Source organism: Colossoma macropomum, unplaced genomic scaffold (assembly GCF_904425465.1).
Source record: "Colossoma macropomum unplaced genomic scaffold, Colossoma_macropomum, whole genome shotgun sequence".
NCBI classification, from domain to species: domain Eukaryota; kingdom Metazoa; phylum Chordata; class Actinopteri; order Characiformes; family Serrasalmidae; genus Colossoma; species Colossoma macropomum.
In genome coordinates this window covers 13,106,282-13,129,576 of record NW_023494788.1, presented here as the reverse complement: position 1 = coordinate 13,129,576, position 23,295 = coordinate 13,106,282, and the positions used below count along the sequence as shown (strand labels likewise).

The following is a 23,295-nucleotide window of genomic DNA, read 5'->3' as shown; positions in this document are numbered from 1 at the left end:
CTGCAGCCTGTTTGCTATGGTTGATGCTGGCTGTTCCATCCTAAGCACACGCAGGTTCACACAGCTTTACTCAGCCATAGTAAGTTTTTCTCGTTCGTGTCTGATTCTCTCTCTGCCCTTCTCTTCTCCCCCACCCTTCACCCTTCTCTCTCCCCATCCTCTCCTTCTCTCTCTCTTTTTTCCCTCTCTCTCTTCCCCCTTCTTTGCCCTTCTGTTCTACTCTCTGTCTCTCACCCTTCTCGCTCTCTGCCGTCCGCTCTCCTCTCCTTGTCTCTCTCTCCCTTTCTTTCCCTCTACCTCTCTGCCCTTCTGTTTTCCTTTCAATCCCTCTCTGCCCTCCTCTCCTTTTCTCTCTCTCTCTTTCTTTCTCTCTCTCTTGCAGGTGACAGCTGTCGACCTTGATGGGCCTCCAAACAACCTCATCCACTACTCCATCGTGAGTGGCAACCCACAGCAGCAGTTCAGCATCGATCCTCGCACTGGTCACATCAAAGTGCGCTCTGCACTGGACAGGGAAGAGGTGAGCACGTCCGCTGCAAAAGAGTGAAAAGCTGGAACGGAAATACAGGCCGTTCCTCACCTCCCACAACGAGCATGGACTTGTTTGCTTTGGTTTTGGTTGCCTTAATCATCAGAGGAGAATAGTTTGTTCATCAGAGAAGAATAGTTTGAACATTAAAGCTGGCTTATGTAATTGGGCTTGGGCTAGCCAAGAAATTTCTTTGAAACTGTTTATCTGGGTAGTAAGTGATTTTGCTGCATAACATTAGAATAAATGCATATACATAAAAACAATATTCCAGCATTTTTCAATGTAATCTATTACTGCAGGGTCTTTATAGTACCATCACTACCTCGATGACATCAGACGATAATTTTGATTCGTTTCCCTTATGAAACAAACTGAAAACTTTTTGACTTGAAACTTCCTATACTTATAATGGAAGCCAGTCTGTATATGCTGTATTTTCTTTCAGTAAACATTCGAAAGTAAAACCGTTACATTCTAACACAGATCTAAAGACCTGCAGAGGCCTGTAAAGATTCCACCCACACCACACGCTGATAATGTATGACCACAGACTCTTTCTTCTGAAAAACTAATCTTGCCTCAAGCTTAATTCATAAAAGTGTTTACAAAAATGTGATCTGCATTAAGTTTTACTAACTGAATTCCACGACAGCTTAATGACTTCTATTATAAATGTGTTACAAGTCACGGGGTTTTCCGTCCTTTTCTAAAAACAGGTAAAGAAGTAATCAACTCTATGCTACAGATGCAGTTAAAGATATAGATGCAGATATAGGTTAGACCAGAAACCCTGAAATATTCCTTTAATATGGTAAAAATTAACAAGTGCCTATTTTCAAAAAAGTTAGTGACATCTTGTTAGTTGATTAGAAAAACGCAGGTTTGGTTTGACTTCTCAATATATCCCGGATGTTGCATGCATTTGGTCAACCATCAAATGACCTGATTGAACTAAATACCTTAATGAAGTATTGATTAGCTGAACCAGGCATTGGATGGCAACCACAAATATCAGGCTGCCTTGAAGAGAGGTTTGGAAATGGTTAAACTCACACGCTGACACACATAAAATCACAGTTTGTTGAAATAATGTTTTTTATTTATTCTCATGTTGGCAAACATAAACGCTATCTGCTTAACATATGAATTTCTCAGGCCTACAACTTTTCGCACAGTACTGTATGCGTAAAAGCAGAAAAGCAAGGAAGCTGTATTAAGTCCTGACTCTGGTTTATTTCAGATTACACACTACTCGTTAACCATCCAGGCTGCTGATGAGGGGCAACCCCCTCTGTCTTCGGCTGTGCAGGTGACAGTGACGGTGACTGATGTCAACGACAATCCACCTGTCTTCTCCCAGACCACCCACAGCCTTGTTCTGCAGGTATGGGAGGAGGAGCAGGGAGCTCATCTTTGTTTTGAGTTAATACAGGTCCACAACCCTGCTCAGAGGTGCAGGAGGGACAAGACACCAGTCCCAAAAGCCATTCAGGCGTGTCTAATACAGCTATGGATTTGTTCCTGTGCCATTTTGTCCGCAGTGGTATTTGCTCTGGCTGTTTACCCCTTTGGACTCAGCCCGATTCATCTCCTCTAATTATAGGGCCAACTCTGCTGACATGGAAATCCTTTTCACAGCCCATTTGCCTCCACCCAAGGCGTCTGTGTCTTCCAAGCAGCCAGACTATTTGGCACAATGGAGGTGGTCAGTGACAATTAGGCTTATCTCTGCCAACTGGGCACTCTGCTTCAATTACCTGCTCCAGTTGTGTCAGTTTGAATGGAGTAGAGACAGTCAAGGTGTGCATGCTTGGGCCAGATTGGAGCATGTGGACCAACGAATGCAGACTCATTGATATGAATCTTGGTCTCCATCTGCTCACATGTGGTTCAGAGCCCAGTGTTTGAATATGATCATCTTCTTCAGCCGTAATTGTTTTCATTTTTGTTCTAGAAGAATTTGGCTTTGGAAAGCATCTTGGTGACAAATTCTTGATCTGACAGAGCTGGAAAAAGCTAAACAGACATGCAACATAACAAGTTGATCACTTTTACTCTCTTTCAAGAATTCTCTTTATTTGTCACTGTTGGTCTTCACCTGAGCCACTGTTTGCTCCAGTCTTGGAAAAGTAATAGTAGATTGTAATAGGAGCATGCACCATGTTAACCAGAGAGTAAGTAGTAAGTAAGTAAGTAAGTAAAGTTTATTTATATAGCGCTTTTTACAACAGGTGTTGTCACAAAGCAGTTTTACAAGGAAATCAGCATTACAGAAAGAAATCCGGGTCCAAGCCCCCGTGAGCAAGCCAGTGGCGACAGTGGCAAGGAAAAACTCCCTAGGAACAGGAAGAAACCTTGAGAGGAACCAAGACTCAGAAGGCGAACCCATCCTCCTCTGGTCGACACCGGATAGTAAACATTGTTAGTACAAAAACCGGGAAAACAGGTGGAGCAATGATTAATTTGATTAGTTTAGTTCATGCAGCAGCAGCGGCGGCAGCATCAGCATCAGTGGGGTCAGGTTGTGAGGGTGAGGTTTGCACAGTGTAGTACAGCATGGAGCTTGATGGTGGTCAAGCCGGTCCAGAGGGCTGGCAAGCAGTGGCACCCAATCAAGGCAGAAGAGGCAGCAGCATCAGACACACAGGATGGGCAGCTGTTCGACTCGGCAAAGGAAATGAAAGAAAGGAAAAACACACAGAGTCAGTTCTGTAATGGGTGATTGATTAATTTGATTAGTTTAAATGATTGATTAGTTCAAATGATTAATTTGATAAGTTTAGTTTATGCAACAGCAGCATCAGTGGGGTCGGGATTGTGAGGATGAGGTTTGCACGGCGTTGTACAGCAAGAAGCTCAATGGTGGTCAAGCCGGTCCAGAGGGCTGGCGAGCAGTGGCACCCGATCACGGCAGAGAGGCAGCAGCATCAGAATGAACAGGATGGGCAGCTGTTCAACTTGGCAAAGGAAAGAAAGAAAGGAAAAACACACAGAGAGAGCAGTGTGCACTGTGCAATGAGGATTACTGAAGTCCATTTATGTTTGTTTGTACTCTGGTTTTGTGATGGAAAAGTTGTAGCATTTACATGTTCTTAACTGTTGTGTTATTCTGTGGCAGGAAGGGGACGCTGTGGGCAGTAGCATTTTGCAGCTGTTGGTCAGCGATAGGGACACGCCTCAGAATGGCCCTCCCTTTTCTTACCACATTGTGTCAGGGAACGAAGGCAGACACTTTCATGTGGACCAGGGGGGTCTTCTGTCCCTCTCCTCATCACTGGGAAAGAGAGGAAAGCCTCAGCATGTGCTCAAAATTCAGGTAAAGGTTTATACTGTAACTCTTGTTAAAGTAGTTTTTCAGCACAAAATCTAATTTACAGTTTTCTTCTTCAAATATAGTTGGTCAGCCAAGATATGTTTGGCATGTCAAGTTGGCTTCTTTTGTTTGCATCTTGCCTCTTTACCTCAAACTACACCATGTTAAATAATGAACAAAAGTATCTTGTATAGCTAAAAACAGCAGTAACGGAAATCCTGAAGACTGAATTTTGTCCGAACATGCAATTTGCACATTGTTAATTAGTATGGAAACTTAGTCTCGTGACTCAGTGCAAAACTAAAGAAGCAAATTTTGGACCAAATATGTCTTGGCTGGTCACATTTATACTATTCCTTTAAGAAGGAAAGACCCTTTGAATGATGTGTATAATATAAACTTATTCTTCAAAATATTGAATATTCTTCAAATTATTCTTCTGGTTGGAAATTAACTTCACAAAGGAGATGGAAAAAAGGACCATTATTATAATAGCTTAAATCAACTTCAATGTATTTCATTTATAATATGAATGTTACCCTAACAGGTCACTGACAGCGGCCACCCCCCACTGTCATCTATATGTGTGGTCAAAATCAATGTCACTGAGGAAAGCAAGTACCCTCCCACTGTGGCACCACTGGAGGTCTTCATAACGACCACTGAGGAAACTTTCCCCAGGCGAGTCATCGGCAAGCTCCATGCCTCTGACCAGGACCCCCAGGACGTCCTGTCTTACAGGATGGAATCCACACATGAAGGACTGTTCTCTGTGGACCCTGTAGATGGGAAGATTGTGGCAGAGGAGGCACTGCGGGCCGGCCTGTATTCCCTCAACGTGAGCGTGTCTGATGGCAAGTTCAGTGTGTTTGCAGGTGTGCGGGTGCATGTGTGGGCCGCCTCCCAGCAGGCCTTGGACCAGGGTTTCACCCTGCAGCTGGCTGGTGTGTCCGCTGAGGAGTTTGTGGCAGACCATTGGAGAAGCCTTCAGCGCAGCCTGGGCGCTGAGCTCAACATCCCCAGGTGCAGTTGGGCAATATGGGAAAAATGTATTTTTCCAAAATACCTCAATAACCATAAATCTTATGACAATTAAGCAGAAAAAGAAATGAATTGAATAAGAGAATAGTAAGGGGAAACATAACATACTTCCAGGGCACATATCCACTTCAAATTTACACATATAATGTCCTTTGACTTTGCACTTATTATATACGTTTTTGTTCATCTTTACAAGCGTAAAGTCATTCGTGTTTTCTTTGATAATATGTAATGCCCCAGTAATATTTGCAGAGAAACAGCCCTATATCATAATGCACCCACCTCCATTTTTCACTGTGGGTGTGGTGTTCTTGGGATCATACTCACATTGCCAAAGAGTTCTGTTGTTTTTTCGTCTCACCACAGTACACTGTCCCAAAACAATTCTGCTTCGTCTAAACATCTAAATTTTATATATGCATCTCCATGCTTCCTTTTTAGCAGAGGAGTTTTGTATGAGGTGTAGGAACAGGGATGATTATAGTGCAGTTCGTTGCTTATTGTTTTCTGTGCAACTGTTTTTCCTCCTGCTTTCAGGTTGTCCTGCAACTCTTTTTGAGTGGCTGCTGGCTTTTTACTTACCTTCCTTATCATTAGTCTGAGTCTTTGTGAAATTTTGCATGGCGCACCTGTCCAGAGACAATTAGCTATGTTTTGATTAACATTACACTTGTGTATTATTGGACCAGTTGTGCTGATCAGGGATGTTTAAGGTCTTTTCTAGCACTCTGGAGCTTTTTCCCTTCAAATGTTTTTCATAATGCTATCCCTGAGAACCGGGGCGGCACGGTGGGTAGCGCTGTCACCTCGCAGCAAGAATGGCCTGGGTTCGATTCCCGGCTGGGCGACCAGGGTCATTTCTGTGTGGAGTTTGCATGTTCTCCCTGTGTCTGCGTGGGTTTCCTCCGGGTACTCCGGTTTCCTCCCACAGTCCAAAAACATGCAGTCAGGTTGATTGGACATGCTAAATTGCCCCTAAGTGTGAATGTGTCTATGTCTGTCTGCCCTGCGATGGACTGGCGACCTGTCCAGGGTGTATCCTGCCTTCCGCCCAATGACAGCTGGGATAGGCTCCAGCACCCCACCGCGACCCAGAAGGATAAGCGGTTTAGATGATGTATGTATGTATGTATGTATGTATCCCTGAGAACCTTGGGAAGCTCCTTCACCATGAGTGCAATTGTTGCAACCAGTGGCAGTGTCTTTTACAATGACATCAGGGGCAGTTTGCACAATAAGGTTTTTATTTCTATTCTTACCGCATTAATATATAGAACTTAATTTTTTTACCTTTACATATTTGTATATTTTAATATAGTGTCTAAAGTAGTTTTTTTCCCTATTAATTAATTTTTCTTTTTACTTTTTGTTTAAATATACTTTATATATATAACAAATACAAAAGTGTCAGAATACTCTGTTTCTCATTAGGGGGGAAAAAAATTTCAAAAATGTCATCTAGCCTTAATGTCTAAGTCAAGCGAATTTCCACTTACATTCCTTTCATAAAAGAGTTTCCAGTTCAGCTGCAGTAAAGCTATTGACAATATAAAATTTAAAAAGTGTCAGTTTAAAAATATCGATGCTGGTAAAAAATTAAATTATTTTGTGTCCCTGTCCACAGGCAGGAGCTGCATATCGCCAGCCTGCAGCAGGATCCCGACTCCGTCAACCTGCAGGTGCTGTTAGTGCGTCGGGCTCAGGACGGCTCAGCCCGACCCGTGGGTGCTCAGCGATTGGATGTAGCGCTGACCACAGTTGGGGACACCCTGGGCCTGAGGGTTCTCAGAGTGAGGTCGGACGGCTGTGTGGGCGATGATTGCCCCGAGCGAAGCTGCAGGAGCTCTGTGCTGATGAATGAAGAGAGAGTGAGCCACTACAGCACAGCGCGGACCAGCTTCATCACGCCCCGCCACAAATGGGAGAGTGTCTGCTCCTGTAACGGTAGGCGCCTGCCTCTTAAACACTGGCCACATTCCGACGAGGATTAGCAGATATCCAAAGACCGTTAGTGTCATTATCGTACATCATTTGATCACATCTCTGTTTTGACTGTTCTGGTATCAGTAAAGAAAACAAGGAATTCTAACATTCTTGGGTCAAAGAAAATTTAAGTGTTCTGAGAATATGTGGTCTAAGAATATATAGTACAGATAATCAGTATAGATCAGTGGAGACTCTCAGGTACACCTGCCTTGCACCAAGGTTCAAAACTGAGATGAGCCAAGAAACCAGCCCTTAGCTTTTCTTTTTTTCTTGATCTAAAGTCTGAAAATATCTTTTAAGTGACAAAGATGTCTTTTTCTCCTTGCAAAAACAATACTGGGTGGGCTACATCTTATTTTGAAAAAGAGTGTGGAGAGTTCAGCTTTATAAAGAGCTTTTACACATCTCTCTAATGTCTGCAAACCAATTTGATTTGCTTTTGGAGATGCAAGCAGATAAAGAAGCAGATAAACTAATCCTTTTGACGTTTACCATGTAGTACAGGTTGCTAGTTGAGACAATGATTCGTCATGTGAAGAACAGAGGGCAAATAAAAAGTTACACATGTTCAAATAAATGTATTGATGTCTGAGTAAATTGCATGAATAAATCATGTTCATGGTGTGTCAGAACATGCAGAACACAAAATTTGCAGCGCAGAAAGATGCAGTACTCTAAGACCAGATTAAGAACCAGTGATATGGATTGTTTTCACTGTATTTTATGTTCTTGATGTAATAGTCAGGTGTTATTTGTGCTTAGTGTATGTACTCAGTATAATAGCCAACGGTTTGTTTTGGCAGTGACATCAGAAAGTAACTGCAAGGCATTGATTGGCTTCTGCTAATCACAGGTAGTTGTCAAAATGCAGCACTTTTGGATTGCACTAACAGTTTACACTCTCTGTATTTTAGAGTCTGCCGTGAGATTTGATGGACATGGTTATCTGAAGTACCTTTATCGGGTGGAGGAGGAAAAACAGAACTTCCATCTGTCCCTACGAATTAAGACATCTGATGCTGAAGGCACAGTGATGACTGCTAACACCTCTGACTGGGGAACATTACAGGTATTACAGCTCACAATCAACAGCAAAGAATGTGTACATCATAAGGCTAAAAGAGAAGTAGATTGGAAGAAATAAATATTAACTGACATCAAGGCAAGCTAATCACATAAAATCTCAGTGTATTTTTCAGGTTTGTCTTCCATCTTCACTCTCTCTGAATGACTAGATCAGTCATGTGAATCTCAAAGAACATTCTAATGTTGATTAGAGTGCCTTTGATAGTATAATCAGTAAATCAATCTGTTTTTTATTTTTTCTCAGAAGCAATGTTATGACGAACCCTCTGCTTCTATACTTTCAAAGGCGGGTAATGAGGGCATGCTTGCTCTATCTTAAGTAGATTTATCTAGTGGGCCTCAAAATGTTTAGAGCTTGAATTACACATAGGAGATGCCACACAAGAGACTTTATGAAAAGAAAGATTCCCACAACTGTTTGTGGCAGGAAGGATAAAGATACAGAATATCCATGGTACTACTTATTAAAACCACAACCTACTATTTAAAGTCATGTGACGTCTCCCGCAGGGTCTTCATTTATACATCATATTCGAATATTCAGTTTAAAAGGTTGGAGACATCAAAAGTGTCATCTCTGTATTTCCGAGATTTGCCTCAGGGTCCTAAATCCTGGCAGTGCTAGTCTGTATTATTGTCAGAGAAAGGCTTCAAAAAGAATCATTAAACGTGGTCATCCAAGAATTCTCCCACGCATGTGGTGACAAGATACATGGCACAGTTTGTGTTTCTCCAGAGTGGTGGTGATGCTCCACTGCACCTTAGGAAATTATTATCATCTCACAGACCTAATCAATATTCCAGGTTGAAAGAGCAAGCAGTGCATTGCTTGGAAACCTCCAGGAATTAGAATGACCTATCCCTCAGTTAATTCTTCTTTTCTATACTCACACCACTTGAGTAATTACCTTTCAAATGGAAATTGGGTCGTTTTGAATAAGACCACCTCTGACAAGACAGAGGGAAGAAAAGGTGACTTGTCAGTTAAGCTGCTGTAACATTTATGAAAACTGACAGCTACAATCTAACATTATTAAAGGGAACAAGATTCCTGATCCGATACACAGATACCCTTAAATGATCCAAGAAGTCAGAATAGGAAGCAGTAGTTGTGATAATCATGTTTATTTCCCTTTCAAAGTGCACCTAATCTGTACATTTCTAGTTTGCTCCTCCTTACTCTGGGCCTTAAATTAAGAATATGTAAAGGCAGGCGATTTTAATTCCTGCAGCAGCCAAACATCAACAGAGACACAGCCTGTGCTGAAATGGGAGATAATCCACTGCTTTGATCTCAACAGTAAGGTGGAATCGGGTTATATTTTCTCTAATCACGGACACCTTCAGTTCACTGAACTGCTGTACAATTAAATGATTTTAGGGGAATTTGTATTTGCAGCCCCTTCTCTGTCTCAGCTTGTAAGGTGTTAGCTTTAGCCCCAGGGCTAATTTGTAGCCTAGCCGCAATTACTCTGTGGTCCAGCGGTTTTGGTTTTTGATGTGGACACATCAAAAACCAAAACAGCCTTTCTACCTGTCAGACTCGTCAAAGAGCTTAAAAGTCTGATCAAACGCCCCTCGCCCCATACACTCTCTCCTCCCCTCTAGGGTAAAACACCTCTTCCATTAGCGCAAGGCTCACCACCCTCAGCACAGCACACTCAGGCCAGCGCAGCAGCTCACTGAAAATAAAACAGCGGCCCCAGACCAATGAAAGAAAATGAGCAAAGCCCATGGGCTGTCCTGATACATCAGAGGCTGCATGCACTTCACACACCACAAAACTCTCTGAAGACTCCACCACAGCAATTAAGTGGCCAGTGTGAAGATGATCATGATTAATAATACATGCTCTTGGAAATTAGCATGATGCTTGCAAATTTAAGGCGTGTACGCAAAGCCGTGCATTTTTAATGAAAGTCAGAGAAGAGCTAATGCATGGAAGGAAACCTATGAGAAAATATGAAAAAATATGAAAGGCCGAAGTGATTTCATTATTTATCGGTGCTGCGCTGAGGAGGCAAAAAAATGTCCATGTGCATGCTAATGCTCCTGATTTGAGCATGACCTTGCATCCCGGAGCCCCATCGCGGTTGAAAGCAAGCTGCCTCCTCTTCGGCTCCAGGGACCTCTGTCTTCCTGAACTACCCGCGCGTCACTCAAAGCACTTCTAGACTCAGAGAGAGTGCGCACTTCACACTGTGCAAAAAACACAGCTGTGCTGTGGTGCTTTCACTCCATTCACAATCACTGAAAAGCCACAAAGCCACTCAAAACCACGTAGTATGAGGCAGGTTGAAGCAAACTATATATTGATTCATTAATTCTGCATGATTAAACTGGGCAATTAAGCAGGCCTGCTCTTTCACAAATCTTACATTTACATTTAGCCTACAGCTAAACAAAATTAGGCCTCATTAAGGGAATAGCTCAGCAAGAATGTCAAACTTACATAGGTTTACCCTTACACCAAAAGTATGAGTTTTCTGACACTGAATCATACCTTTATCTACAGTTGTATGCAAACATTGAAACACTCCCAGTCAAAAGAGATGTTTTGTTGATTAAAATAAGTTAACACATCCTGTAAAGGGAACAAACCTAAATATGGCATTCTTGGCAAATTTATTACACAAGTTTTATTTATTTGCTGAGTTTAACGTATTAGAAAAATAAGGCATGCAATAAATAAATGTGCCAAAACTTTTGCACAGGCCGAATTTTATGTTTTTTTTCCCCATATGTTACATAGCAAATAAACAGTAATTGTGCATTAAAATGTGCATAAGTGTGTTCTATGTAGAGGATGTGTTCACTTATTTTTATTGATTACAAAATCAGCAAACTTTTGCATACAACTGAAAAAAGAGAGAAAAGTGTGTCACATAGCTTAAAACAGTAACAGCAGCCATCTTGAAGCCTGGATTTTTGTGTCATTGTCAGAAACCACAAGTCTATCTGAAATAACTTAAAACCAGACACGGGTGATGATTTAGGCATGAAATTTGCATGATACTAAGTGGAATGGGTTCCATTACCTGTTAACTGCGTTAGCCTCATAGCTAATAGGGAAAAAATAAATAAGCAAACTTCAAATACCAAAACTTTCCTGGCTATTCAAAAGGGGTGGGGGAAAAAATAGATTCTTAGATGCATCGCGATGCAGACGTATACGATTCTGAATCGATTCATAAATGTCAAAAATCAATTTTCTAAATATTTAATTTATAACGTAATGTTGACGGAACGCAAAGGGCATGTTATTGCTATGTTCTTTGTCCGAGCCACTTTGTTTTACATATGTTAGGAGAATAAGAGTAGCGAAAAGTGGTTGAATTAAGTTAATGTAACTGATCATTATGTAATGATCAGAATCTCAGTGTTCCCAATAAAATAGTCTTTAAAAGAGATATACAGTACCAGCCAAACATTTGGACATGCCAGATTTGAATGTATTTTGTATCTGTAGAGCTTCTTCAAACTTGTTGGAAAAGCATCTCAGGTAGAACCTCATGATGCTGGTTGAGAGAGTGCTAAGATATCAAGGAGCTACTTTGAAGAATCCAAACTATAAGAATGTTTTGCTTGTTTAACACGTCTTTGGTCACTGCGTCCTTCCATATGTGTTATTTCATAGTTTTGATGTCTTTACTGTCATTCTAAAATGTGGAAAATGGTAACAAATAATTTTTCTATAATGAAATTTGTTATTCTAGCCCATCATTACCTGCATGGACTGCTTTTTAACATGGCTCCTTGTGATCAGGTGGTTGAGCGGGAGGTCCTGTTCCGTTACGGCTGTGGAAACGTTCTCCCTGGAAGCCTACACGTGAGGGGCCACCGAGTGGCTGATGGACATTGGCATCATGTCTCTCTGGAGGTCAATGGAACCGTGCTCAGGTTGACTGTGGATGGCACCCACTCTAATTCGGTGGTCCTGCCGGAGCCTTGCAGACTTACTCAGACCCGTGGGGCCCTGCTGCTTGCCAGCCCCAACCCCAGTGCAGAGGCCCATGCACCAGGCTTCAAAGGCTGTCTGGACAATGTGGAGTTTAACGGCCGGTCTTTGAGGAGAGAGGAGGGGCTGACACGCCTGGGTTCGCAAAGAAACCGACTCTTTGGCGTGTACCAATGCTGCAGAGTGGACGGCTGCACCAGTAACCCTTGTGAGAATGGAGGGACATGTGAAGAAAACTTTAACGGAGGTGAGGATTCAACTGCATGCATTAATGAGCATGCATTAAAATAGGGATAATGCAGATGTGCCCTCTTAACCCTCTTTAGCATTTTGCATTGCCATAGCATTATGTAAAGTACTAATTAGTAACAGAATATCTGCAATAAAGTGAGCTTTTTGTTCTTACATGCCCTTGTATGGTCATATGACAATATTAATCCAATACCTGAAATACTTAAACACAGCACAAAACTAATTACAATGTGGGTTTATACATATAAGTTGCCAGAAATTTTCAGGCGTGTATAATAAGCATTTAGAGGGCCCATATAAAGAGATTGTTTCAAAAACATTTGCTCCCTAAAACAAGTTTCAGTATGTACCATTCACCCCAGAGTGATACAGACCATATAAGAGAACTAAGCAGCATAAACAGCCAGTTTTAAAATGATTTTTTTGTGATATCACAAAAATTAAGTACATCTACATTTTATCCACCTATTCAGCCTGCAGCACTTTAGCCTAGCCATTCATGTTGCAGTTATAAGGAATGTTTCAGCCTGAAAGGCTTTTTGAAAGAGGTACATTACAGAGGAGCCACTCAGAACAGCGATCATTTACATATGTCTATCTTGACGCACTGTAACAAAAGCAGCCTGTTTAATTCTAAGTGATAAAAATGTTAAGTGAACTTCAGTGAGAAAAAATAAAATGTAGAACATGTAAGATATGGGCCTTTTAAAACTACAAGTAACTGATTTTTTAATGCAGCTTTCTTTTATGATATTGCCCTTAGAAAAGAGATGAAGATCCTTCAGTGCTGGATATAAGTAGCTTCTTTGTGTGCATGCTGCCAAGAGTGGGAACAAAATTAACCAATTTGACCACTTGATGTTGTGTTTAAACGTTAGTCAATTTTCTCAGGTTTATATGAGCTGCATTTCTCAGATCGCTCTCATAACTGTGACCTTAAGCTGAAATTTCTATATGTGTATTTGTATGCAGAAGCACTGTTCACTGCAACACAATTATGGAAATGAAGCTGGGGAGATAATAACCCCAAATGTATTTCCTTTTCAAAAGATGTGTGAGTACGTCAGGCTCAGTGATTTTCGTCCTGGTCTTTGATCTCCATTCAAATAACTCTGTGTGGATCTCTGTGGATGTGCCAGCGCCAGGATGACAGCTTCTCTTTCTGAAGTTAAGACACGATGTTTTCTGAATTTTGCTCTCCAGAGTTGAGCTGCAGCTGCCCACTGCGCTTCTTTGGTGCGCGCTGTGAGCTGGATAACAACCCCTGCGCGTCTCAGCCATGCTCGCCCGGCAGCCTGTGCGTGCCAAAGCTCCAAGGCTACATGTGCTACTGCCCTGAACAAACTGCTGGAAACAGGTAAGAACCACATACTGTAGCACGGCTCAGTGTGATCACACATACCTTATCTCAGTCATGTTCTTGGCAAGGCCACTGTGGAGTCAGCACAGTTTGCATGAGAATTAGCACCATGCCTTCATGTGCTTTTCTTCTTTTCCCTCATAAATGCAAAATCCAGGCAGTATATGTAGATTGTGTGTGTGTGTGTGTGTGTGTGCGTGCACACTATAGCATTTGTTAGATTTATTTCTGTGCCTTTGAATTAATGGAATAGTGCCTTACAATTCAACCCCTGTCTGACCTCTTTCATTGGCTAATTGGCTCAAGCTTTGAAAATTTCTGACTCTAATTTCCCACAGAGATAAACTAAAGAACATCATCTTTCAGAGTACCCCCAACTGCCACGCTGTACTGTTTACCAGCATGTCAGTTCATATTGAGGATGATGGAAAATTAGAATGCATAGTGGCATATGCAGCTGCCACATAAAAGGAAACTCACTGGTATATTCCCGTTCTCCTTCATTCAAACATTTCTCACAGGCTTTTGAACACTAATGTATGGACTGTATCACTGAACATGGAAATAATACTAACATTCAAATGTAATAACCCCTTGCAGATCAATTATTATTTTACATATCTAATGCACACAGCATGTACGTAATGAATTTAGTACCTCTCAGTAATAGCACACAGAAACTGTTATCTCACTTACTTCACAGGGTGTTTGTTGGGGCTTGCTATTCTCGGCTGACTGCCTCTGCTCAAAAACATCTGGAAATGTGGGCCAATATAAATTCATTTATCCTCATCTACAAAAATTAAAAAATTCCCTGCACTGTTACAAATCTGTGGTTCCAGACTGCCGTTCTTCACTCTCATAACTTATAAATAAATACTCTTCAGTGTGCTCACAATCATCAGATTCATCCACACAGGGATGGGTCTGAAGCACAACTGACGTTACAAACTCTTCCACACGTTGCGGGCAGTTACACATTTTCACCAGAGAGGTCTCAAAAAAATCCCCTAAACTTCAATTATTTTACATTTTTTTCCATGTAACAAATGAATAATAAGCCTTAGGATATGGAATAGGGGTGGGCAATTTGATATGTTGCAATTATTGTGATAAATTATGTGACTTTTCTGAGTGTATTATCAGTGTTTTTGGAACACTGAACCACTGCACATGCTGAATGTATCATTAAAAGACAAATTGAAACCAGTTATAGAGCCTATAAACACCAGGTAACTGTACAGTAACTGGATAGTAACAAGTGTATTTTTTTTTGTCATTTTAACTATTTGTTCCTTTCCTTCTAAATTTTTGCAAATGTTGAAAGTTAAAATAATATTTGTAGTGGCAACATTATGTATGGCAGCATTCTTTAACTGGTGCATTTTGTCCATTCTAACTCAGAAAAATAAAATACTGTGGTGCATATTGTATATGTTAAAAATGTCTCACGACGTTATAACAAAAATGTAATATCATGATATATCAAAGATTCAGTGTGGACAAGCAAAGAAGCATAAAGGGTTAAAACGGCACACCAAAAGCCTCATTCTTTTTCTTTCGTTTTTCCTCTGTGCAGATGTCAGACTTTGATTGACGCTTGTTCTCCAAACCCCTGCCCCAGTGGTTTTGGCTGTAAAATGGCAGAGGGCTCCATCCATTGTGACCCGTTACCTCAGGTATCAGGAGTCATTGGATATATAGAGATTGCTGAGATCTGTGCAGGTGTGATGGGGCTACTGTTTCTGGTTGCGGCTTTTGTGTGCATTCGGAAACGTTACATCAGCCACAAGAAGCACAAGTCTGGCTGTGTGCAGGACTCCAACGGCTACTTTCCGACAGGCCTGACCAAGAGCATGATGCGTGACGGAGGGGACACACCACCAATGGAGATGAGCACCCTGATTGGCACAGGGAACAACCCTGGACCACAGCCCCTTCCGCTCCCTGAAGCCACGCGACCAGAGGGAGCTGGCTCAGTCGAGCTCGCGGACCCAGAAGGCTCAGGGCCCTGTGGTGTGCAGCGTGGCCCCTAACCTCCCACCTCCCCCCTCCTCCAGTTCCGATAACGACTCCATCGTGAAAAACAACTGGGAGGCGAGTTATGAAGGTGAGTCTATGAGTTGTTATTTTTAAATTTAGACAGAGGATGGGCAGGTTGAAGGATGGATAACTTGAGGAGATTGCAAAAAAATCCTTCTTTGTTCTTCCATAACCAGCAGGACTGAGCACCTTTTATCAAAATGTACTCACTGCCATATCTAACATGCTTACACATCACAGCTTCAAGGTCTGTTGATATGTGTTTTCATTACCAGAGTATTTTTACCACTAGAGCCTGACTGATATATCTGTGTTGAGCACCCCCAGTTTTATCACAGAAGACACTGTGGGGCCCACAGTGTGAGTCGCCCCTTGCTTAACTGTATGACAGCTAGACTGGAGAATCTGAACACAATCAAAATAAAAAAATCTGATAAATGTATCCAAACCCAAGCTTTAGCATAGGAATAAAAGTTATAACACACAAAAAACATTTTATAAAGAGAAAAATAGGAAGTAAGTAACAGAAGCCACAACCAACAACAAAGAATTGTGTTACAATATTTATATTATTGAAATCTCTGTTTGTGCTATTTTAAGAAATGTGACAGTTGAGAACTGACAATCATGTCAGTCACTAAAGCAAATGTTTAATTAAAACCTCTAGAGTATAAAATAAAATGTAATGTAAACTAAATGCATATCAACTGACATTATCATTTATCTGAATTTTTAGCACCTAAAAATTAGTATCAGACAATTAAATAATACAATATGAATAATATAATAATACATAAAATTATCAAATCCTTCATCCATGTATGTACGTCTTGATGGAAATGCAGTCATTAATTTATTTACAGTTTACAGGAAAAGAAAACTGATAATCATTATTTAAAAATCAAGGAAAGTATGAAGCTGAGTGTTGAAAAATATATCCCAAGCTCTTTTATGTTAACAAAACCTTTGCAGACAGTCACAACTTGTTTCATGCATGTCAGAGTGTAAAGTCTGAAATAGACTTACTTATGTGATTTCTGACACTATATGACATACTGTTCTCTAAAAATGGCATTGTATAGCTAAAACAGTGATAATAGTTAGCATGAAGCCAGAAAACCCATTTGAGATTACTTACCTCGATGTGGTTAGAGGCAAGTGTGTGATGATTAAGGCATGCAGTTTGTACAAGGCTAAAGCTGGTGGTTATAACCTTCCATTATTAATTTGCTGCATTAGGCTTATAACTGCAGTGCAAAAGTAAAGAAGCAATCTTCAGACACCAAACATATCTTCGCTGATAGATTGCATTTAGTGTGTGGGGGGAAATTGTGTAAATTTGAATTTTGGCTGAACTGTCACTTGATTGAGTGGAAATCAAACATTACAAAGAAGGCAAGGGGTTCTAAAACTTCTGACAGATGTATTATAAATTAGTGCATGAATTTAACATCCTCTCCTTTCTGTTTGCAGTGTACCCCGCTGATCCGGACTATTTTGGGCGCCCAAACGTGCAGGAGTTCCCACAGTTCGACATTGTAGAGAGCACATACCCCACCATGTCGTCCACAGACTCTCGGCGAAACTCTCGATTCGGGGGCTTCCCATTCCCTCTGGATCGCAATGACCGGCGCGCACCGCTTCCACCGTGTTACAGTAACCAGAACCTGGATGACTTCTTGGGGCCAGACGGCCTGCCTCTGCCCAGCTCACAGTGTCCAAACGAGTACACAGCTATCAGCTACTACCCCACTCATCACACACGCAGCATGGACAACGTATCGGCTGGCTACAAACGGCTCAGTGTGCGCCTGAGCGTGGCACAGCCTTCATACGCAGACTGCGGCTCCTCTAGCCACACATCACCTTCCAGGCGACCCCGCAGCCGCGCAGACTCGGACATGATGGAGAGTGACTATGGCAGCTGCGAGGAGGTCATGTTCTAGCATAATGTTGGGAGATGTGGCAGAAGCATGCTCAATATACTCATGAAGAGGCTGAACCCCTTAAACTCCAGAATTATTAGTCAGTTATTACATTTACGGCTTCTTATCCAAGGCCGTATTAACCTAATGGGCTTTAGGGATCTTTAGGGACCTCTGCGTACAATTACTGACATAAGTAGTTACCATTAGTCAGCGTTACGCTTTGTTCATTTTGGTGGGTGTTCACACTGGATGTGTTTTTGTACACCAAGTCTTTTTTTCTCTTTTTTCAAAGGGAGAGACACATTTTGCACACCAGACGGATGCGCTGGGTGCGGGTATCTTTTGTGTGGAGCACTCTGGGCACACTGAGTTGAGAAAATTTCAAGTTGAAGCTGTCAAGTAGCCTACTTCACAGCCATTTTTCCTGTGCTCACCAGTCAGATCAAAAGGAAGGTGGACCTGCAATAGTCACTGAGTACCCTGAACTGGATGACTTCACAGATCAAAATTAGAACAATAAAAATAAAAAAATACCCCCCCCTTACTTACTAACCTGTGCATGTAATCAGTGCTAGTGGAGAGAGACCGTCCGTTGGTGGGGCTAATTTAAGCTGTTTTTTATTCTGGTGTATGTCAGTGTTAAGTGGTCTATTCAGCATTTCTCATTTGTGATGAATGTGTTGGTGCATGTCACCCCAAAGCCCTAGACTGCCTTAATACGGCCTTGCCAGTAAGTACATTGAATGATTCAGTAGCCACTAAGACACTGATATCTAAGATATGAGTGAGAAATGGAAATCTGGACCCCTGATGGGTCCTTAGAGTTTAAGGGGGAAAGAGAAGAATGTGACTGGTGAATTTCAGGGAGCTTGATGGCAGAGTCACTGAGGCACAAGAGCTCCCTGCATCGAACAGTATTACTTTTTATTTTCAGGGCGGTGCAAAGACACATGCCTCAAATGCGACCCGCTGTCCCTCGCATAGAGAAACGGATGAGAATGTGTGGTAAATAATGTTCTTCTGCCTGCTGTTTGAGAAGATGGCTCCTGAGCACAGCTGCACAGTTTCCATCGCTCGGAAGCGTTTCATTGTGCTTACTGTTTACAATTCTTTTTCGTGTGCTGAACTGTAGTATTTGTTGCATGACTTTCTAAAGAAGTCTGAAATGTGGTTTGTGACATCTTCTGGGTTTCCAGCCGCGGATTGTGCTCCTGTGTGTTGTCATTTTAGTTTCCCCTAGTAAACAGCAGAGAAGTATACCCTTTTTATATGCAGATTTTGAAAATGATATATTTGGTGTGCCACATGCCTGATATCAAATTGGAACCACTGTGTTGAGAAAAATGAAGCCAAAACTTGTTTTTCTGCGTTTTTTCATGTCCCATATGTGCTTACTGCAACAAGCTGATGAGTAAAATTTTAATAGATGTTAAGAAATGGAAAGGAAAGCACTGTTTAAACTATAAATTGAAAAGTAGTTTATTATCACTGACATATCAAAATCAGTTGTGAATGCATTTTTTTTCTCCATTCTATATTATTTTTTCCGTGTGTGAACATTTCATGATGATTGGACTAACAGAACAGGTCCAAAATAACCTGCATTAAAGTTACGAATATTTTTCCTTCTCCTATAAACGTAACACTTCATAGATACAAGGTTTTCATAGAAATGTGGTTTGCAGAGATGAGCCCAACAGCTGGTACCAGCTGTACTACATGCCGTCCATAATGGGGGTTCCTTAAGATGAGAATGCAAGCTTGATTGATTGTAGGACTCTTCCATGTTCCTAAAGAGATACATCAGTCATTCAGTTATTTTCTTGGTCAGGCAGTTAGTGTTCTCCTCTGAGCGTGTTAAAGCACTTTGGCAATGCTGTTTGGCTAGTGGATTGAAATAATGCAATGTTTATCTTCATATATGTCAGAGGAGGTGTGTGTTACCTTTCATTCGCCATATTGGTGGAAACTGAGAAACCGATATTGGAAACTGGCCACTGCAAAATTTGGAATTGAGAGAAATAAATTAAATTTATGTAGAGTGAAGCTAAGGCTGGTCCTTTGCTATTTCCATGTATTGTTAGTAGAAATATACTATATATCAAGAATAGATTCCAGACTAAACAGATATATTTTCACAAGCATGTATGATGTTTGGGTTGCAGTGCTTTGTGAATAGTAATTAGATGCAGTATTTTTGGAATGTGAACTCATGCACTGTTTTTATTTTCCTAATATAGTAGGTGTGTAAAAAGTTTGATTATCAAAAGTAATCAAATTAGAATAAAGCAATACAAAATTTATATGCAAACTGTAATGGGTACAGTTTGCCTCAAAACAAACAAGTAAACATCAACTCTACAAATGCATTTTGGAAATGTAGAAATGTATCATAGACCTTGTTATTAACTTCTTTGTACTCTTACATTCTTAAAACGGTGTTTGCCAGTTCTACCCACACTACGTGTTTGTGGTCCTATCCTTATTGGCTTGTTTACACTTGAAAGGCGATCAATAGGAACGCAGTTCAGATGCTGGACGGCATGATCGCTGGCTTTAGAGTTTGCGATGAGGACATGAGGACGTATGGGAATTCTTATTAAAGCTGTACACACGGGTACATGCTCAGGGCTGAGCCATTGAACCGAGTGCATGTACTGCCTCTCTCTCTTATTGACCCATGGCTATGTCATTGATGTGGATAGTGCTTAGTGTTTGAAGCAAAAAAAATGAACTGTTCGTCTTGTTGCGTATGGCAGCTGTTTGAAGTATTTCTGGAGATGATTTACAGCTTGTCTCATGTCTGTCATTTAGGTTGGCCACATGAACTCTCGATGTATGTACAGTGGTCCAGTGAGTTCAAGAAAGAATGTATCTTTGTTTTGTTTTTTTTTTATTTGTTTTGTTTTGTATTTTCAAAATTCAATGTGGGACAAATCCCATGTTTTAAATCTGTTCCTCTGTGAGAGAATCCTTTGCTTTTAGATTTCATCATTATCTGAAATATTATGAAATAGTACTATATAAATAAAAATATGTGGTTAATAAATGTTTCACTGACTCAGTGTTGTATCATTGTTCTTTAGTGTGCAAACATTTATCTCTGTAACTGTTTTGGCTGAGCTTGATTCCTTTTCCTCTCTTTAAAACAGTTGCATTACATGCCCCATCACTTCTTTGCATCATTCAGTTCCAGCTGAGAGTGCAACAGCTCATGTAGCATTATAATTATATTTTTATTTAATTTGCATTCCATTTCAGAAATGGTAACGTGGCTGAGCTCTGGTCGATTGGTAGCATTTCTTAGTTCTGTGCTCAGATGTCTTCAGCTGTGAGCTTTTTCATTAGGTGCCACATGGCGCATCTACTTTTCCACTGCTGGAAAATCAAAGGTATTACATTAATGGCTGGACATAATAGAATGGAGTCATAAATCAGGACAGTGGAACACTGGGAGAGCTGAGTCAGCACCATTTGGGAGAGGCTAGAGTTCAAGGCGTCTTCGCGACTCAGCAGTTTTTTCACATTCACACAGTTCTGCCAGATGTACACTGTGATGGTATCAGGAATTCCAGATATTCAGATTGTACTTCTGAAGATCCTGAGTTATCTGGGGTGATTTGTGCAACTCTAAGCACAAATAGGTCATATCTTATCGCTGAAGCTGCATTTATTATGACTTAAAATTCTCCTGAGCTTCTCTAGTTCAGCTGCAAAAGTTTGTAGACACCTCCTCATCCAACATTTCTTCTGAAATCAGGGGTATTAATAGGGAGTTTGTTCCCTGCTTTGCTGCAGTAACAGCCTCTACTCTTTTGGAAAGGCTTTACACTAGATGTTAAAACAGCTGTGGGGAATTTAATTGCATTCAGCCACAGAAGCATTAGTGAGGTCAGGTGTCTGGATGCTTTTGGACATAGTGTAATTAAAAACATGTTTAGCTCTGAAGGTCTATGCATGTATTCCTCTAACCGCTGTGAGCAGTAAGCTGACTTTCATTGAGATGAATACATCACCAACGGATAATGTCATAGATGTTATAAAAATTCCAAACCGTGTGGAAAAGATATCCCCCTTGATTTCGTGTGCTCAAGAGAGCTATTAGCTGTCCATTTAATATTTTAATGTTGCATCTTTATTTATGACTTCTTTCAAACACTGAAATTTATCTTTATCAGGAAAGCTCAGTAGGCCGTAAGTATGATTACTGGATTGGGGCGGAATTCATTACCACATGAGCTTCTTTTCATTCACGCTGGCTGTGGTCCATACAAACATTGGTCTCAGTGCATCATCAGCAGATAATTTCATAACTGCATATGAGTTGCATATACATAAAAATCATGAAATCAACCATCAAATTAATTCTGCTCTCAGTTAAACTAAGTAAACACTGTTCAGAGTAAAATCTGCAGTGTAATATTAACTCCTACATTTGAACTCAGTAGGAGTTCATTTACTCACTGCTCTCATAGCAGTATGAAGTTGAAAATTAGGCAGGGACCATACATCTAAATGACCTCTGTTTGTTAAGCCATGCAAAGTGTAAAGGAGAGTGCTGTTTCAGCGTTCATCAGGGCACAAGTTAAAAGCAATATCAGGTGCCTGAAAGTGGTAAATAATAAGCAGTATGTAACCAACATGCATTTCTCCAGCGCTCTGAAGATGCACTACTCCAGCCAAATATTCCACTATGCATTCCACTATGCAGCCATGTTTTATATATATATATATATATATAGGTAGTCATTTCAAGACACCAGAAGTGAGCTGCTTAGGCACGAGAGGCCATTTGAGAGAAACTCTCCATTCACTTTCATTCATTTCAGGCTGATTTCAGTCCAAAAATAAACCCACCACCTTGTTTTAGATCACCTTATGGTCCTGTCCTCTTCTAATGAGGCTAGGACTATCTGTCCTTTGACCCACAGGCCTGTCAATCACTTTATGCCTTCAAAATGAACATTCGTCCACGACAGTATATAAAAAAATACATGTTTTAAGCTATGTTCTTGTAGGCCTAAGACTTTTGCACAGAACAACTGTATTTGATGGAGAGGTCACACATAGTGTTAGAGGGTAAATCCTCTTAATACAGACTGTGCCCTCTAGCAACTGACCTGCTACTCAAACATTTATAAAAATCTCTGTCATTGAGTACTTCAAGGCCTACAGCCAGACTACTGTGGAAAAGCAGTCTCTGAGTAAGCACCGTTCTCTGTCTCTCTTTCTCTCTCTCTTTCTCTTTCTGTTCATCCACAGTTTCACTATAAATGGAAAACAGCAGAGGTGCTACACCCACATGTGGACCCTCAGCACAAGTGGCCAGCCATGTGCACAGGTTGCATTCATTTGTATCCCATGCAAACAAGAGAGGCCGGTCATTCTCGTGACCCAAAACCGTTAGATGGTCAGCAGTGCACCATGGGCTCATGTACACAGCCTAGTGCATTTGTACTGGTTTATAATGCAGAAAGAAGATGACACATTAACAACGTGGAAAAGCAGGGATGGCTTTTTTTCCACCAACCCTTTGAAGAGGTTTGTTCACAAATGAATGTGAATATAAAATACGGACATCTCAAAGCTCGTCTATTCAGAGAGGGAGAACTCCCCCAGCCCTAAGGATGATGATTTTCATTAACTCCTATTACACAGTGTTAGAGCCGCCAGACCAATGCCGCACGGATGAGGGGCCGAATTGTAATTCCCTTAAAAATGAGCCGAAGGTGATTACTCACCCACTCTGCACAAACACACGCTTTTGAATGGCAGGAATGAATGAATGAATTTCAA

At 41.0% G+C, this 23,295-nt stretch overlaps 1 protein-coding gene across 1 annotated transcript in view; it reads left to right on the top strand.

Annotated features, from left to right (window-relative positions):
* The window catches only part of fat2 (FAT atypical cadherin 2), a 54,326-nt gene extending 33,767 nt beyond the window's left edge, over window positions 1–20,559 (top strand). Inside the window, 11 exon segments of the mRNA XM_036568521.1 lie at window positions 383–520; window positions 1,773–1,916; window positions 3,651–3,848; window positions 4,393–4,868; window positions 6,511–6,830; window positions 7,787–7,941; window positions 11,725–12,163; window positions 13,372–13,525; window positions 15,108–15,450; window positions 15,452–15,638; window positions 17,045–20,559. Of these exon segments, the coding sequence (XP_036424414.1) occupies window positions 383–520; window positions 1,773–1,916; window positions 3,651–3,848; window positions 4,393–4,868; window positions 6,511–6,830; window positions 7,787–7,941; window positions 11,725–12,163; window positions 13,372–13,525; window positions 15,108–15,450; window positions 15,452–15,638; window positions 17,045–17,517 (3,027 nt within the window). The 3' untranslated portion in view covers window positions 17,518–20,559.
* The last annotated feature ends 2,736 nt before the right edge of the window (window positions 20,560–23,295 follow it).